This window comes from Dermacentor silvarum, chromosome 10, assembly GCF_013339745.2.
Source record: "Dermacentor silvarum isolate Dsil-2018 chromosome 10, BIME_Dsil_1.4, whole genome shotgun sequence".
Taxonomy (NCBI): domain Eukaryota; kingdom Metazoa; phylum Arthropoda; class Arachnida; order Ixodida; family Ixodidae; genus Dermacentor; species Dermacentor silvarum.
The window spans coordinates 153476544-153493719 of NC_051163.1; the positions used below are offsets into that span (position 1 = coordinate 153476544).

The 17176-nt window shown below is 44.1% G+C and overlaps 1 protein-coding gene across 1 annotated transcript; it reads left to right on the forward strand.

Moving 5' to 3' along the window:
• The first annotated feature begins 3641 nt into the window (after positions 1 to 3641).
• Positions 3642 to 8585, forward strand: LOC119431930 (uncharacterized). The gene is made up of 7 exons (XM_037699372.2): positions 3642 to 3975; positions 5156 to 5324; positions 5398 to 5521; positions 5638 to 5870; positions 6389 to 6551; positions 6638 to 6835; positions 8244 to 8585. The coding sequence occupies exons 1-7, from the start codon at positions 3642 to 3644 to the stop codon at positions 8583 to 8585; spliced, it is 1563 nt and encodes a 520-aa protein (XP_037555300.2).
• Positions 8586 to 17176: the final 8591 nt, after the last annotated feature.

Here is a 17176-nt window from a genome sequence, read left to right on the forward strand (position 1 = left end):
TATTGTCACACACAACATGGGGTAGCGACAGAAAATGCCTCTTGAACCTCTACAGGAGCCTTGTACGATCGCGGTTAGACTACGGCGCAGTAGTGTATAACTCTGCTACCCCCAGTACTCTGAGGATGCTCGACCCTGTGCATCATCTTGGTATCCGCCTCGCCACCGGTGCCTTCAGGACAAGCCCTATTCAAAGCCTCTATGTTGAATCGAACGAATGGTCCCTTGATCTACAACGATCATATTCTACTTTTAATTACTTTCTGAAAGTACACACTGATAAAGACCATCCTTGTTATCCTACCATCAACGATATGACCTCTGCAACACTTTTTCATAACAAGCCTGCAGCAAGAGAGCCACTCTCACTCCGTGTGAGGAGGATGAGCGAAGATATGGACGTTCCGCTTCTTGAACATCGCCTAATGGCTCCTGCTAAGCCGTTACCGCCATGGTTGTGGCAGATCATTGACTGCGACACGTCATTTGTTGAGGTAACGAAGCACGCTCCAGAGGCCCACATTCGTATGCATTTTCTACAGTTACAATTTAAGTACTCGTGCCCAGAATACTACACAGATGCGTCTAAATCGCATGCCGGCGTGTCTTATGCAGCCGTCGGCCCATCCTATTCGGAGTCAGATGTTCTTCACCATCATACAAGCATCTTTACAGCAGAGGCGTATGCACTATGGCGCGCTGCGAAACACATCAAGCAGTTAAAACTACATAAGGCGGTCATATATACAGACTCGTTAAGCGTCGTTAAAACATTGATGTCATGCTGCAAACACAAAAATCCAGTAATTGCAGAACTTTTCTCACTCCTATGTACTATTTATGCCTCTGGCCAACATGTAACGGTATGCTGGGTGCCTGGACACAGAGGTATTGAAGGTAACGGGCTAGCAGACCGAATGGCAACTTCCTTTGATACAAAATCTTGCAACCTGTCCATAGCTGTTCCAGTTACAGACCTAAAGCCATATTTGCGGAAAAAACTGAGAACGTACTGGCAACATAAGTGGGACGCTGAAATCCATAATAAGCTCCACGTGATTAAGCCACATTTAGGGTACTGGCCATCACTGACCAACTCGAGACGAAGTGATGTCCTATTCTGTCGTCTCAGAAAAGGGCACACTTATGGTACACATAGTTTTTTGTTGACTGGCGGTGAACCTCCAATGTGTAGTAGATGTGGGAACACCCTCAGTGTTCAGCATGTCTTCCTAGAATGTCGCGAAGCAAAAGCCGAGAGGGAAAAACACTTCCCTTTAGCATATAGACAATGTATACCACTTCACCTGACACTGTTTCTAGGCAGAGAACCGCTTTTCGACATGAAATCTGTTTTAGCATTCTTAAGTGACGTCCATACGCTCAGCGTATTCTGCCCAAGAAATTCGTAGCACGGCCTCCTGCGAGAGGCCGCTGTTGCGATGTCAACCCTTGTTTATAGCACATGCCTCCGGTCCCATGTACTCAAGGTACTTGGTGAGGCTGTTGTGCTACTCGTTGTCAAGCATCACCTTTTCATTTTTAAATACATGTTATCACAACCTTGTTGCACATTTCATACTCATAGCATACGCCACTTCAGTCACTATCATTATTTTACTACCTATATGTTTTACGCCATTTACAGCGACAGTTTTTAGGCCCCTTTACAGCCATGTCACATCTACCATTAGAAACTCATTGCGTGCGTCATAGCAGCTCATCGATTACATAATTACCACTTGTCATGGCGCTCTTTGGCCATACCTGGCCCTTGCGCCATAAAACACCACACATCATCATCATCATCGTATTTCTTCTCAACCATTTCTGCCGCCTACAGCAAACAACAACATGACCTTCAAGATTCGTGTTTGTAACATAGAGGGGCCGTCGCTGGGGTGGGGGCGTGTATTCGGACACCACCTGTCATTAATATGAAATCTCAAACTTCACGTGAACTACCTCGCGGAACATAAAGACCTGTTTTTGTCTCGCGTGTTTACGTGTAATTAACAGCATTACTCATGTGAAGAAACGGCTTCTATAATGACGTACCTTGCTTCTTCTGCAGTATACGTTGCGAAACATATTTTTTCCTCGTATGGTAGCTAGTCCATATTTAGTTGCTTGTGCCTGGTACTTCGCCAGGGTGTATTTTTGTAGAATTGATTCATAAACTCGCACTCATGACCGGAGTAATAGCCCAGGCCTGAGCTGTTAGCAGTTGAGAAAAACAGCCAGTATATACTGGTAAAAAAACGCAGTCGTTTTTATTTTTTACAAAATGAAGTACTTATACCATTTCAATGTGGCTGATGGTGAGACGTGACAAGTTTTCCCAAGGTGCACGCAAGGGTCATTAACATTACACCCATTCTATCTCTTTATCTCCACCTGTATCTTTATCTCTCTTTAGCGCAGCTCAAAGTTCGTGTGATATACATTATATTAAGGAAATGAGACTATGTGTGTATGGGGGAGGGGGGGAGAAGGAAAGAAGTACCGTACGTTCAACTTCAATTAAGCATCTTGCCTTCGGTATGCGCACGTATGGTTCCAACACATCATGGTAATTCTATAGTCGACAGCAAAAGTGCTTAGACCACTTCATTAGCAAAAAGTCTTATCATTTCGCACAGCTAACATGGTCCCGTTGTCGGGACCACGTGACTACGTTCAGGACAGTGGGCCTCTTCGGTTATTCGTCTCTGACAGTCCCGGACTGTCCGAGAAGGTGCACATGCACGCAACGCTCATTGGTTGAAAGTACTGCTTCGGGCAGTCCGGGTCTGTCAGGGGCGGATAATCGAAGAGGCCCACAACGGGACCACGTGACTACGTTCGGGACAGTGGGCCTCTTCAGTTATTCGTCTCTGACAGTCCCGGACTGTCCAAGAAGCTGCACATGCACGCAACGCTCATTGGTTGAAAGTACTGCTTCGGGCAGTCCGGGTCTATCAGGGGCGGATAATCGAAGCGGCCCAGTGAGAGCGCACGATGCGCGCGCGCGCTCTTTGTATTAATGGATCACATGAACATTAAGCTGCGCTAACGAGAGAGAGAGCTGGCGATAAACAATAAGATGGGTCTCATAGTTAATGAACCTTGCGTGCCCATTACCTAGCTTGCGTTCCCACTTGTTAAGCCTTCTCATCAGCCGCATTGAAATGGTTTAAGTACTTTATTTTGTAAAATATAGAAACGACAGCGCTTTCTTTATTTTTACCAAATTATAATGGCCGTTTTTCTTAACTGCTAAGAGCTCAGGCCTGGGAGGCTTTTACTCCGGCCATGATTGTGAGTTGAATCACTGCTGTGAGAAAAATGCACCCTGGCAAAGTGCCAGGCACAAGTAGCTAAATGCAGACTGCCATACGCGAGGAAAGAGACGCATAGAAGATTTGTTGCATAACCAGTGCTTAAAATCAGGCGAGGGGAGTGTGTTTGGGGGGGGGGGAGGAGACCCGGCACTCCATACATTTTTTTTAAGGAGGGCACTCGGCCTTCCCTTGGCAAGGGCAACTGTATAGACCTACGCCATGTTTGTAAACAGTGGTAGGCACCGTCAAAATATTTTGGGCCTTATGGCGACGTCGCGGCGCGTTGGCTGATGGGACGGGACTCGGCGCGATCGCGCGATGCGGCAGTTGTGTACTACGCCTAGTCAGGACGGCGTCGTAAGGCTCGACTTGCAAGCGCTGTTCATGTTTCCCTCGAGCGAATACCTCAGAAGCCTGAGTACCTCCGATCAGAAGCGATACAGCCAGAAGTTATTTGTTTACGGTGTCCAATGCCCTGATCCTAACGGCATACCAGAGAGCGATTGGATCAAAGATGCCGATGCAAAGCGACTGTGCCCACCGGTGAAGATGACAAACGTGGTCATTTATCTGCTCTTTTCACCGAGCCAGTTCACGCCCGAAAGCATTGAGAACTACAAATCTTTGGAAGCCTACAACTACTTTGAGTCAGGTGAGTGTTCGATGTGACTGACTTTGATGTGGGGGTGATCGAGTGTTTGTACGCGCACGCGTGTGAAGTAAAAACGTGCGCTTGTCTGCATGCGGAAGAGACCGAGCAGCATTTTAGTGGTGTTCACTTTTTTTACGATAGCGTGATGTGCAAGACGCGTGCGATGCGACTGCAGCCCGAAACCAACGCTGGTTATCAAATGAAAAATGCGTCCTTCTCGACTGCACGTACAAATGACAGGGTGGCATTTGTGCTATGCAAGATGTTCGCGCGTTTGTTGTGGTGCAAAATGCGTCATTCAGATTTCCATAACCTCGTCCGCTATCAGAGCAAGCTTCGCGTACTTTGAACATCTGTGTTAAGATATGCGGCGCGGTATCGATGTCGTCTATGGGTGCATTTCAAAGGAGCTAGGCGGCAGCGTCACGCTAAATCGTCCAAGAAAGTCATATTTAAGCTGATTTTCACCATGTCTCGTTTAGATGTATCTGCTCATCTTGAGCATGTTTCGATCTCTTCAGCCTCAGCTAAAACCCCAGTCGCACGAGGGATCTTCAGTCGTGATCGAGTCCTATCGGGACTGAATCTATTAATATCGATTGGTCGTTTTGCGCAATCTACGGAAGTGAGCCATTCGCGAATGAAAGTGCCTTTAGACTGAGGTGTTACCCTTTACTTGAACACGTCTTTTTAAGTTATTAGCAACATCTCAGCTTGAGTAATTCCACTCGCCCGCAAATGACCCTCTATGAAACAAGTCGCAAATTTTGTACTTTCTGTCGTAGGTGGAAGTGTTGGTAACACTCGGTAGAGAATGGTTAGTTTGTCTGGCTTTTCATCAAAGTGGTGTGCAACCACTACGAAGTCATGTTTCAGTTCTTGAAAGCAACCCAGTTGCTTTGCTGATGTTCCTTAATGTTGGTTAAGAAATAACAAACATAACCCCAGGAAAAAGATGACAGGATGCACACAGCACTGTATGCAATGTGCATCATTTGCCACCTGAGCTTGCACTGCTTCAGATGCTTTGCTAAGAAGCCCAAATCTTAAGCGATCAACCTTGGTTAATACATATGTCTGTGCACAAACAGTGTTCGATGATTGATCACTTCAGCCTCCATCTTGTTGAGAATCTTTGTCTTGTTTGGAAGTATAAAAGTTGCGTACTGGTTGTCTGCAGGACTTGTCCGAAAATGCCGCATGTGGAGGCCACAAGGTGGCAAGATTTCTTTTACACGTGCTGAAGTGATGCCGTCGCAAACTGCGTCAGTGAAAGGCCACGATGTGTGGTTATGTATTGACAAACTGACGGGACAAGTGCTGGCTGGCCACTGCCAATGCAAAGCAGGGTATGTAACCTGATTGCCGTAAGCAGTGCTTGTGTGAAAAACAACTGGTGAGCAATATGCCGCTGCCTTGCAGGCTGGGTGAGGTGTGCAGTCACGTTGCTGCTACACTTTTTGCCCTCGAATCAGCAGCTCGTGAACAGATGGACATGTCGTGTACATCGCAACCATGTGCTTGGAAAGCGGCCACCTCCAAGAAGGTAATGTGCACTTGTTCTTTCTTTATGTGCATTTATATTGATATATCTTGGTTTTCTCATGCACCTTAATGTAGTCCTCAAACTTTTCTGTAAGCATTTGTTTGTTGCAACTGCAGGGCACCATGGTTCCTTTGGATGAACTTAATTTAAGCAGACCAGGTAAGCAGCCTCGCAAGCTTGCTGCTGAACCAAAGCACACATGCGAATCCTTCAACTCCAGTGACAAGGAGATATTTGAAAGACTGCAGAAAGCAAGTTCCAGTGCCGTAGTCCTCCGAAGCATTCCTAAACTTGATCCAGAGGACACGGACTCTGCCACAGAGGACGAGGAAATGTATACATTTTTAAGGTAAGGAAATTTCTGTTTCTACGTGTGTTTATATTTATTACTGCCTGAGGCCTATTATGCCTGAGTACTCTGAATAGCATGGGTTAGTAGCATGGGTTATGTTCAGAAAACAAGCTTTGGCTTGTTTCATTGTGTTTTTTTAACTGTGCTAAGGTTAAACTCTCATTTCATTTACACGTAACAATGTGTTATCCACACATATCACTCGACATTCATTTATCACTGCTACTCTAAACACAGCCAACCTTGGTGAAACCACCAGTCTTGACACAGCCCCAGATTGTGCACTGGGCAGAAAGTGTACTTAAGTCTGAGTAGTGCATACCAATAATTAGATACAAGTAATCACTACATAATGGCAGGTTCACCTCTTAGTGACTGAGCAAAGGAAGTTATAACTAGCTGCTATATATTAAAAGCTGACATACGAAGCATGTTTTGTGTAAAAAAATAATTATGCATTGTTTTGAGTATGACTGTACATGATGCACTACATCACTTTTTATGAACTCGCCCAGGAATGCTAAAAAATCCCGAAGCACGAAGGAGAGATATCTGGAAGATATGTTTATTCCCCTCACAGAGATTGAAAGAATCGAGAAGGGTACAAGGGTATCAACGAAATCTCCCTTGTGGTATGAAGCCAGATATGGAAGGCTGACTGGAACTACAATGCACAGGGCAAGTATTTGTCAGTTTGACAAATGTTCCAACCTGTATTTGTATGTACATAACTGATGGAAATGAAATGGCTTATCTTAATGCAGATCCGAACATTCAAGGCATCTACAAATGTTCAAGGGTTCCTGAAAAGCATTCTTCAGCGCCGACCCCTTCTAAATGTTGAATCCATCAAGTGGGGTCAGGATAATGAACGAACGGCTAAAGGGCATTACTTTGACTACATGAAGTCACAACACCGCAACTTTGAGCTCCACGACATTGGCTTTGTGATAGACCCCGACGTATGATTTTCATTCCATTTTCATACATTTTTTGTAGGTTTATGCGAATGTTCCGAACTGTCGAACAATTAATCAAATATTGTCTATTTAATTCTGTCCTAAATTTGAGTAATCACTTTTTGCAAACTGAATATTTTTCGTAATACTGCACACTCTCAAATATAGAACTGAAGCAATAATGTGATAACTTTTGTCCTATTCATAGCAGAAATAATCAGGTAGAGTACGCCACGTTGTTCGCAGAACCAGACTCTTCAGGCTGCACATTAATAATTTACAGTCAAATTTCTGTGAGAACATGTAATTGAGCAGTGAATATTACTTGGTAATGTTTTATTTGATGCACTATTTGCACAATCTACAGCGACCATCCCAACAGTGCTTCTTTTTTAACTGTACCATAACCGCAGACGACATCCATTCTCTGTTTACTGCTTTTAACAAAGCATGCTTCATAAAAAGCAGTGTAACACCAAAAATGTGCAGATGTTGTGAATGCTTAGTAGGATGCGAAAATACTTTTTATGGTGACAAAATATGTTCATAATTCAAAAACTAATTAATGTACTTCTGGGACCAATTGGTGTGTATTTGATTTGATCGCATGATTAACTATTTGCACACCTACAAATAATTCATTGTGGTAAGCTAAACATGGGTGTTACAATTTATTCAGGTTCAGCCTTGCATTCACTTCAAACATGCAGGTATAATTCTGTGACATCGCTCAGACAATGACCATACAATAAGTTACAAAACCCTAAGATTTAGTAATTAATGTTGAATATTGCCAAAATTTTGGGTAAGTGGTGTTGCTGGTGTCAATTTGTGAGGAAAGCAAACCCCATAATTCATCGTCAGATTGCTGTGCGAGCAAAGGACATATGTATTTTACAAATGAGCACCGACTCACAACCAAGTTTACTTCAGGAACGAATTGTGCAATGACCAACTCGCCCAGGTATCGGTTGTTATGCAAACCCCATGAGCCTGACTTTCCAATCAAAACACTGCAATGTGTACTCTAAAAATAATGTATGCATTCAAGCTGGTTGACATCTTATATATTTTCTAGTAATTAATTAGCATGTAAAAACAGACAGCATGAAACAAGCATATTTGCAAGCACAGGAGAGGACAACAGATGCCAAAGAAATGCTTTTGTCGCAACATAGGCATGCAGGCTGGCATCAGGTGCCACAGACTGTGTGCACTTATCCGACTAATGCACTCTATTCAGGCAATTCCAGGTTGCCGCTGTGCTAGGTGAAACTAATTCTTCGCTGATGCCATGGTCTCTGGAGTACTATTGCTTGGTATTGTACAAGGCTCTGTACATGTTTTTTTTTCTTTTTAGTGCTGAAAGTAGTAGTGCTCCATAATTGCTATTACCCCTTATTTTTTTCAGGCTCCCTTCCTTGGTGCAACCCCTGATGGGTTGTGGCATTGCAGCTGCCATGGTGTGGGCCTCTTAGAAGTAAAGTGTCCATGGTCCCTCAAGGAGCCTCACCACAAAGTCATGGAGGCCTCATATTTGACTGCTGCAGGGAATCTCTCAGAGCAGCACCCATATTACACCCAAATTCAGACTCAACTGCATGTCTGTAGAAAACAGACTTGCCATTTTGTTGTTTGGCTGCCCCACCAGTTTGCAGTAATTAATGTCAGTTACAGCCCCAGATTTTTCAAACCTCTTTTGGAGAAGGCACGTATAATATGGGTTGAGCATGTGCTTCCTGCTCTATTTTGAAGAGTTTGGTGCCACGAATTTTTGGAGAATGACTATATCATTTCTTCATTTTTAGAGCTTTTTTTCTCACTTTTAGTACTTTGTACTTATGGCACTCCAGGGGTTTGTGACTATGTGAAAACTTCGAATAACAAGTGTTCTAGTCAAGCGTTCTAGTCAATTCGGTACTCGAATCGAATGGTGCATGTTCGAAATACCAAATATTTTTTCATAATCAGCACCGACAAGATAACCCCTTAGGAAAGACACGTTGGAACAGCGAGGAGTCATTTTTTCTTGTTTTAACCATTGTATTGTAAATTACGAGATACTAGTCATCATTATGTAGGTGGTATACTTAAATTTATTTTGGGTTGCAGTTTCATTGACAATAGGCACTTGTGTGTTTTTATTTGCAATTTTACCTGTTTCTCTTACTGTGTTAGGCTTCATTGTGTAATGTTTTTACTATGCTGCACTGCAGCAGTCAGTTGCTATCTTCATCTTGTCATAACTGAAGGTGGGGACTACAGCAGCTTCAGAAGTGCTATTTTTGTACACGTTTACATGAATAACAGATGCAAGTGTTGTGACTATGCGAAAACTTCGAATAACAAGTGTTCTAGTCAAGCGTTCTAGTCAATTCGGTACTCGAATCGAATGGTGCATATTCGAAATACTGAATATTTTTTCATAATCAGCACCGACAAGAAAACCCCTTAGGAAAGACACGTTGGAACAGCGAGGGGTCATTTTTCTTGTTTTAACCATTGTATTGTAAAGAATTACGAGATACTAGTCATCATTATGTAGGTGGTATACTTAAATTTATTTTGGGTTGCAGTTTCATTGACAATAGGCACTTGTGTGTTTTTATTTGCAATTTTACTTGTTTCTCTTACTGTGTTAGGCTTCATTGTGTAATGTTTTTACTATGCTGCACTGCAGCAGTCAGTTGCTATCTTCATCTTGTCATAACTGAAGGTGGGGACTACAGCAGCTTCAGAAGTGCTATTTTTGTACACGATTACATGAATAACAGATGCAAGTGTTGTGACTATGCGAAAACTTCGAATAACAAGTGTTCTAGTCAAGCGTTCTAGTCAATTCAGTACTCGAATCGAATGGTGCATATTCAAAATACCAAATATTTTTTCATAATCAGCACCGACAAGATAACCCCTTAGGAAAGACACGTTGGAACAGCGAGGAGTCATTTTTCTTGTTTTAACCATTGTATTGTAAAGAATTACGAGATAATAGTCATCATTATGTAGGTGGTATACTTAAATTTATTTTGGATTGCAGTTTCATTGACAATAGGCACTTGTGTGTTTTTATTTGCAATTTTACCTGTTTCTCTTACTGTATTAGGCTTCATTGTGTAATGTTTTTACTATACTGAACTGCAGCAGTCAGTTGCTATCTTCATCTTGTCATAACTGAAGGTGGGGACTACGGCAGCTTCAGAAGTGCTATTTTTGTACACGTTTACATGAATAACAGATGCAAGTGTTGCGTAAATTTTGTTTCGGTTACAGTATTTAACACTGATGTTTGTCTGCTTTTGCTGCTATGGCCCATGCTGTGATCACTGGTTTATCAGTTTCATTGCATATTTAACTCTGTGTGTACTGTTCAACATTGTTTAATTTTTATGTCTTTTATTTAAAAGCTGGTGATAAAATACCACCTTCAATACTGTAGTCACTGCTGCATTTGAACCTACAGTTACAAAATAGATCGAAGGTTCTAGTCGCTGCTGTATGCAAGCTTACTTGTTTGCCCAATTGTATTTTCTTGCCGCTTGAAAGTGATAGTAATGATCCTTTGTGAAGTTTGTGAATATGTGTTTCAAATAAAGTGTGGAATTCTAGGGCTGTATTGCAAATGAATATTCAATTGAATGTCATCACTATTCGTTTCTACGCTACTACACTCTATCTGTACTACTCTGTAATGTAAGCCCCAGGTGGTCAAAATTAACCCCGAGCCTCCCAATAAACTCTGAATCATATTGTGGTTTTGGCATGTAAAACCCCACAATTTATTCGAATTTTTTTACCAATAGTTTGATCTCTACAACATTATGAACGGAACAGTGAATTTGCACTAACACGCTTTATGAATGGGGTACTTCATAGGCATAAGTCTAGATGCATAGCTTTTCATCTAATCATGTTTCTGATTCGATGAAAACCTGATTAACCGAAAACACGTATACAATGGGTGAAGTTATTTATTTACGCATTGAGTGGCTGACAGGCATTCACAAGGCTCGTCTGAACAGAAATTCAGAGCAGTTTTCATCACGATAGCTCAACACATTTACTAATGCAGCAAAAAACAACACAATGGCAACACTTTTTAAGAACTTAAACTTTGAGCGCAAACACCTAAGACGAACTACAAAAGGAATATATGACACACACTGGCGCTAACAACGTTACAGTTATCTGCCAAATTATCACATATGCAAACATAAAAAGTCAAATTCACATGAGTGCAGGGACAAAGATGTATCACTGATGTAATTAACGCCTTGTCTTTTTATGTGGTAGGCTTATAAGGCAAGCCGTGCATGCTCATTCTTGCTTTTGCCAGGAATCGACGTCCCATCGAGTCGCATCTCACAATTGATGCGAGAGTTGATATGCGCAACAAGGTGCGCTCCTCTGCATTTTTAACGTTTTGCTCATGTTCCCCGAGTTGCTCATTGACGCAACGCCCTGTCTGGCCAACATACGTCTTACCACATGAGAGTGGAATCCCGCAGGGGCGTCTGCGTCAGCAGGCGTTTGGTGAGCTGCGCCACCACGTACCCGAGCACACGAGGGTTGGACCCTCCCGCGTCTAACCGTGCGCGGCTTAGCCGTGTCCGGGGAAAAGGGGATCCTGGGGGTTGAGCTGATGCCGAGTGTTTGGACCTTTAAGGCCCCTCGGCGGAGGCAACACACCCCTTTGGCCTCGGCTTCACGTAGACGGCACCCCCGGGCTGACCCACCCGGGGGAAATCGGTAGTTGCCTTTTCCTGTCTCTCTCTCCCTCCAACCTTCGTCTTTCTCTCTCACTTTCCACCTCTCCTGTCTTCTCTTCGCTTCGTTTTACTTCCAATTTTCCAGGCAGCAAGGGTTAACCTGGTGTAATTTATCCAACCTTGGGTCCGTTATATTAGGTTATAGTGGCTACGTACAGCTGGCGTCTACGTCTCCTTCGGGTCTTGTAGCGTCCCCTTGTTGGGCTCGGTGGTGGGCGGCTGGCATAGCTACCGAAATTTTCGTTACTTTTATGGCTTTTTCATCATTCCCCCAACTCCCTGATCGCCCTCATAAACGAGGGCGCACCGAAGAAGTATTCAAGTTTTTTGGCCGCCAAGTTGATAATTTTCCAAGATTTCATGTCATACATTCTGAGAAAGCAGAAAAGTCAGCAAGAATCGTCTCACCTTTCCTGGTTGCAAAATCACTGATGGAAGCTTTTGGCCCAGGTTACAAAGTTTCCAAGTTGGCAAGCGGTGACCTACTGCTTGAACTCCGCGATAAAATTCAATATGAAAAGCTACCTAATCTTGTGTCTTTCGGGGCCATTCCAGTGAGTGTCACCCCACACCGTTCTATGAACACCATTCGTGGTGTCATCTCCGATGACGATCTAATGGAGCTAACTGAGACTGAACTTTTGGAGGGATGGAGTGACCAGAATGTCATCAATGTGAAAAGAATTAAGATGAGGCGTGATGGTAAAGAGATTCAAACCAAGCATCTAATCTTAACATTCGGCTCAAGTGTGCTTCCCGAGATTATCGAGACAGGCTATGTAAAGATCCGAGTCAGGCCTTATATCCCAAATCCCCTCCGCTGCTTCAAATGCCAGAGGTTTGGCCACAGTTCTCAGAACTGCCGAGGCCGAGTAACCTGTGCCAAATGTGCCGATGAACACCCATCTGAAAGTTGTGAGAACGCGCCACACTGTGTGAATTGTGATGGCGAGCACCCCGCATACTCGCGATCGTGCCCATCCTGGAAAAAAGAAAAAGAAATCGTGACAATCAAAGTGAAGGAAAACATATCGTTCAAAGAGGCACGCAGGCGGGTAGTGTACCTACCAAAGAATACCTTTGCTGAAGTGGCGCGTCAGGGGGCAGCGCCACAACGGCCTCCGGCGGCTGTCCGGCCCGCACACAGTGAGCCGGCGGTGACGCCATCCGCCCCCTCGGCGGCTGCAGCTAGCGCTGCGCCGCCCTCCCAGAAGAAGGGGCTGTCGACCTCCGGGCTGGTGGCCTCAAGGGTCTCGTCTCTTGAGACGAGGCCTCCTCGTCCAACACAGCGCTTGCAAGAGCGCGTGTCCAGCGCCTTCCAAGAGGCGATGGACACAACAACCAGCCAGACGGCGCCATCAGCGCCTAGGGAGCAGCGCGATTCTCGCGATCGCTCCAGAAAAGAAAAATCCCGCATCACAGGGCCCGACAAAGGCTCTGTGAACTGATTTGCATTCCCTGAACACACAGCACAAACTCCTCTTTCATTATGAACACGCAAATATTACAATGGAACGTTAGGGGTCTCCTTTGTAACCTTGATGATGTCAAAGAGCTCCTTCTTAAATACAGCCCGAGGGTGCTGTGTGTCCAGGAGACGCATCTCAAAGCAGAAAACACAAACTTTTTAAGGCAATATGCCATTTTTCGAAAGGACCGCAACGACGCTATCGCCTCGTCGGGCGGTGTCGCTATAATAGTCGATAAAGGTGTTGCCTGTCGGCAAATAAACCTCCGAACTACCCTTGAGGCAGTTGCTGTCCGAACAGTACTGTTCGGTAAGCTAGTCACAATTAGTTCGATTTACGTCCCTCCTTGTTATCAACTTTCCAAGACACAGTTTCAAAGCTTCATTGATGAACTTCCTCCGCCATACATAGTTGTTGGTGATGTGAATGCTCATAGCCCCTTATGGGGCGACTCTCGTTTAGATGCGCGAGGACGCCTTATAGAAAATTTTCTGTTTTCTTCAGGCGCATCTATACTTAACAAGAAAGAGCCAACTTATTACAGCGTTACACATAACACATACTCAGCCATCGATTTAAGTATAGTATCGAGTACTCTAATTCCGTATCTGGAGTGGTCTGTTCTGAGGAACCCCTATGGGAGCGACCATTTCCCAATTATGCTAAACTTAACGAAACAAGATACATGCTCACCACACATTCCCCGATGGAAGGTTGACACGGGTAACTGGGAACTTTTCCGAGAACTTACATATTTAACCACGGATGATATTGCCTCCTTTAATATAGAAGACGCTGTGGCCTATATAACAGCCTTTATAATTGACGCTGCCACGAAATGCATCCGTCAAACAAACGGACTTGCGAATAAACGTCGCATTCCGTGGTGGAATGAAGACTGTAAACAAGCACGGAAAAATCAAAACAAAGCTTGGGTACAACTTCGGGACTCACCAACTGCCGAAAACTTGATTAACTTCAAACAAATAAAGTCCCAGGGTAGAAGAACGCGTCGACGTGCTAAAAGGGAGAGTTGGGAGAAGTACATCTCCGGTATAAATTCTTACACTGATGAGACAAAAGTGTGGAATCGAGTAAATAAATTAAAAGGCCGGGAGGTACACCCGTTACCCTTAGTCAGTACCCAAGGTGAGAGCCTGGAAGACCAGGCAGATTATCTGGGCGAACACTTCGAACATGTATCCAGTGCGTCCCACTACACACAAGCATTTCTGAGGTTCAAAGAACGCGAAGAGCGACAGCCCCTTAAACGTAAAGGATCATCGAATGAGGCCTACAACTATCCATTTACTTTAACTGAACTTAAGGCATCCCTCGCTTGCTGCAATGACTCGGCGCCAGGCGGTGATCGTGTCATATATGAAATGATTAAGTACGTACATCCTGAAACTCTGAAAACACTCCTGTATCTTTTCAATGCCATGTGGGCGGATGGGTATATCCCGTCCTCGTGGAAGGAAGCTATAGTCATCCCCGTGCTTAAACAAGGCAAAGACCCATCCCTAGCCAGCAGCTACAGGCCAATAGCGCTAACAAGCTGCCTGTGCAAACTATTTGAAAAAATGATAAACAGGCGCTTAATCTGTTTCCTTGAATATAACAAACTACTAGACCCCTTGCAATGTGGTTTCAGGGAAGGTATGTCCACAACAGACCACCTTGTTCGCATTGAGTCTTATATTAGGGATGCTTTTATACATAAGCAGTTCTGCCTCTCAGTGTTTCTCGACCTAGAAAAAGCTTACGACACGACATGGCGCTACGGCATTCTCAGAGATCTTTCCGCGATGGGTGTCCGTGGCAACATGTTAAATACAATCGAAAGTTACCTATCTAATCGCACTTTCCGCGTAAGAGTGGGTAACGCTCTGTCTAAGTCATTCACCCAAGAGACCGGTGTGCCACAGGGAGGCGTGCTTAGTTGCACACTATTTATAGTAAAAATGAATTCCCTGCACACAGTCATTCCACGCACAATGTTTTATTCCATTTATGTCGACGATGTGCAAATAGCCTTCAAGTCATGCAATATTGCCATCTGCGAACGACAAGTGCAGCTTGGAATAAACAAATTGTCCAAATGGACAGATGAAAATGGTTTTAAAGTAAATGCCCAGAAGAGCACTTGCGTACTCTTTACTAACAAGAGAGGCGTAACGCCAGTCCCAAGTATTGCAATCAAAGGAGATGCGCTCTCTGTGAGCAGCGAGCACAAGTTTTTAGGTATCATTTTAGACTGTAAACTCACATTTATTCCTCATCTTAAGCATCTGAAGGCAAAATGCCTGAAGACAATGAACCTTTTAAAGCTTCTGTCGCGTACGTCTTGGGGCAGTGATCGAAAGTGTCTGCTTAACCTCTATAAAAGTCTTGTCCTCTCACGCCTTGATTACGGGTCAATAATTTATAGTTCTGCAACGCCAAGTGCGTTAAAGATACTAGACCCCGTGCACCACTTAGGCATCCGTCTTGCGACTGGTGCTTTCAGGACAAGTCCTATCCAGAGCCTCTACGTAGAATCGAATCAGTGGTCGCTTCATCTGCAGCGGTCATACAGCAGTTTTACATATTTTCTGAATGTACAAGCGAACATTGAACATCCTTCTTATTCAACAATAAACGATGTGACCGCTGCCACACTCTTCCGTAACCGACCTGCAGCGAGAAAGCCGTTCTCTTTGCGTGTGAGGAACCTCAGTGAGGAAATGGGTGTTCCGCTGCTTGAACAATGTCCTATGGCTCCAGCGAAAACTATTGCCGCCGTGGCAGTGGAAGCTCATAGATTGTGACACATCATTTATAGAAGTCACGAAGCATGCGCCAGAGGCACACATTAAATGCATTTCCTAGAACTCCAATCTAAATACTCATGTACAGAGTTTTACACAGACGCTTCCAGTCACATGCCGCGGTATCTTATGCAGCCATCGGTCCATCGTTTTCGGAATCCGGTGTACTGCCACCCGAGACAAGTATCTTTACGGCTGAGGCCTATGCAATATTATCGGCTGTAAAGTTTATAATGAAATCAAAACTTAAAAAGACTATCATATTTACAGACTCGCAAAGTGTTGTGAAAGCATTGCAATCACTCTGTAAACACAAAACCCTGTACTTAATGAGCTCTATTCCATTCTGTGTAAAGCGTATATATCTAACCAGCATGTGATTATATGCTGGTTGCCGGGCCATAGAGGCATTGAGGGTAATGTTCGAGCAGACCAAATGGCCACATCAGTTACATCTCAGGCATTACATCTCCCTACAGCTGCTGTTCCTGCAACAGATTTGAAGCCTTTCCTGCGAAAGAAACTGCGAAGCCACTGGCAACGCATGTGGGATGCAGAAAGAAATAACAAGCTTCACTTGATAAAACCACAGTTAGGTTTCTGGCCCCCCGTAACGAAAACACGACGAACTGATGTCCTGTTCTGTCGTCTAAGAATAGGACATACATATGGCACCCACAATTTTTTGCTTACTGGTGATGAACCGCCAACCTGCGGTAGATGTGGTGAGAGGCTGACCGTCCTCCATGTCCTCGTGGAGTGTCGGGAAGCCGAAACAGAGAGAAAGAAATATTTTCCTCAAGCGTACCGGTATCATGTGCCTCTTCATCCCATCATGTTTCTTGGTGAAGAACCACTTTTTAACGCCAAAGCAGTCGTCGATTTCTTGAACGATGTGGTCCTGCATGTTATTAGCCCATTAAGGTCGTAGCGCATCCTCTCTCCAGAGGATGCCGCTGCGATAGTAGTTTTTATAGCACATGCCTCCAGGCCCTTGTGGTTCAAGGGCTCTGTTTAGGCAGTAGTGCTTCTTGCCAATTGCATCTTAAATATTTTAAATACCGTGTCATTCTTTCTCAGTGCATTCTTCATTTCATAGTACAGCTCATGAGTCATTGCCATGATTTTAGTACATGTATATTTTACGCACTTTACAGCGATTATTTTTAGGCCCCTTTACAGCCACGCTTCATATACTTCTCAAAATTCATCGCTCCACTGCACACTCACAAACACTGGCATGGCGCTCTTTGGTCATAACTGGCCCTTGCGCCATAAAACACCACACATCATCAT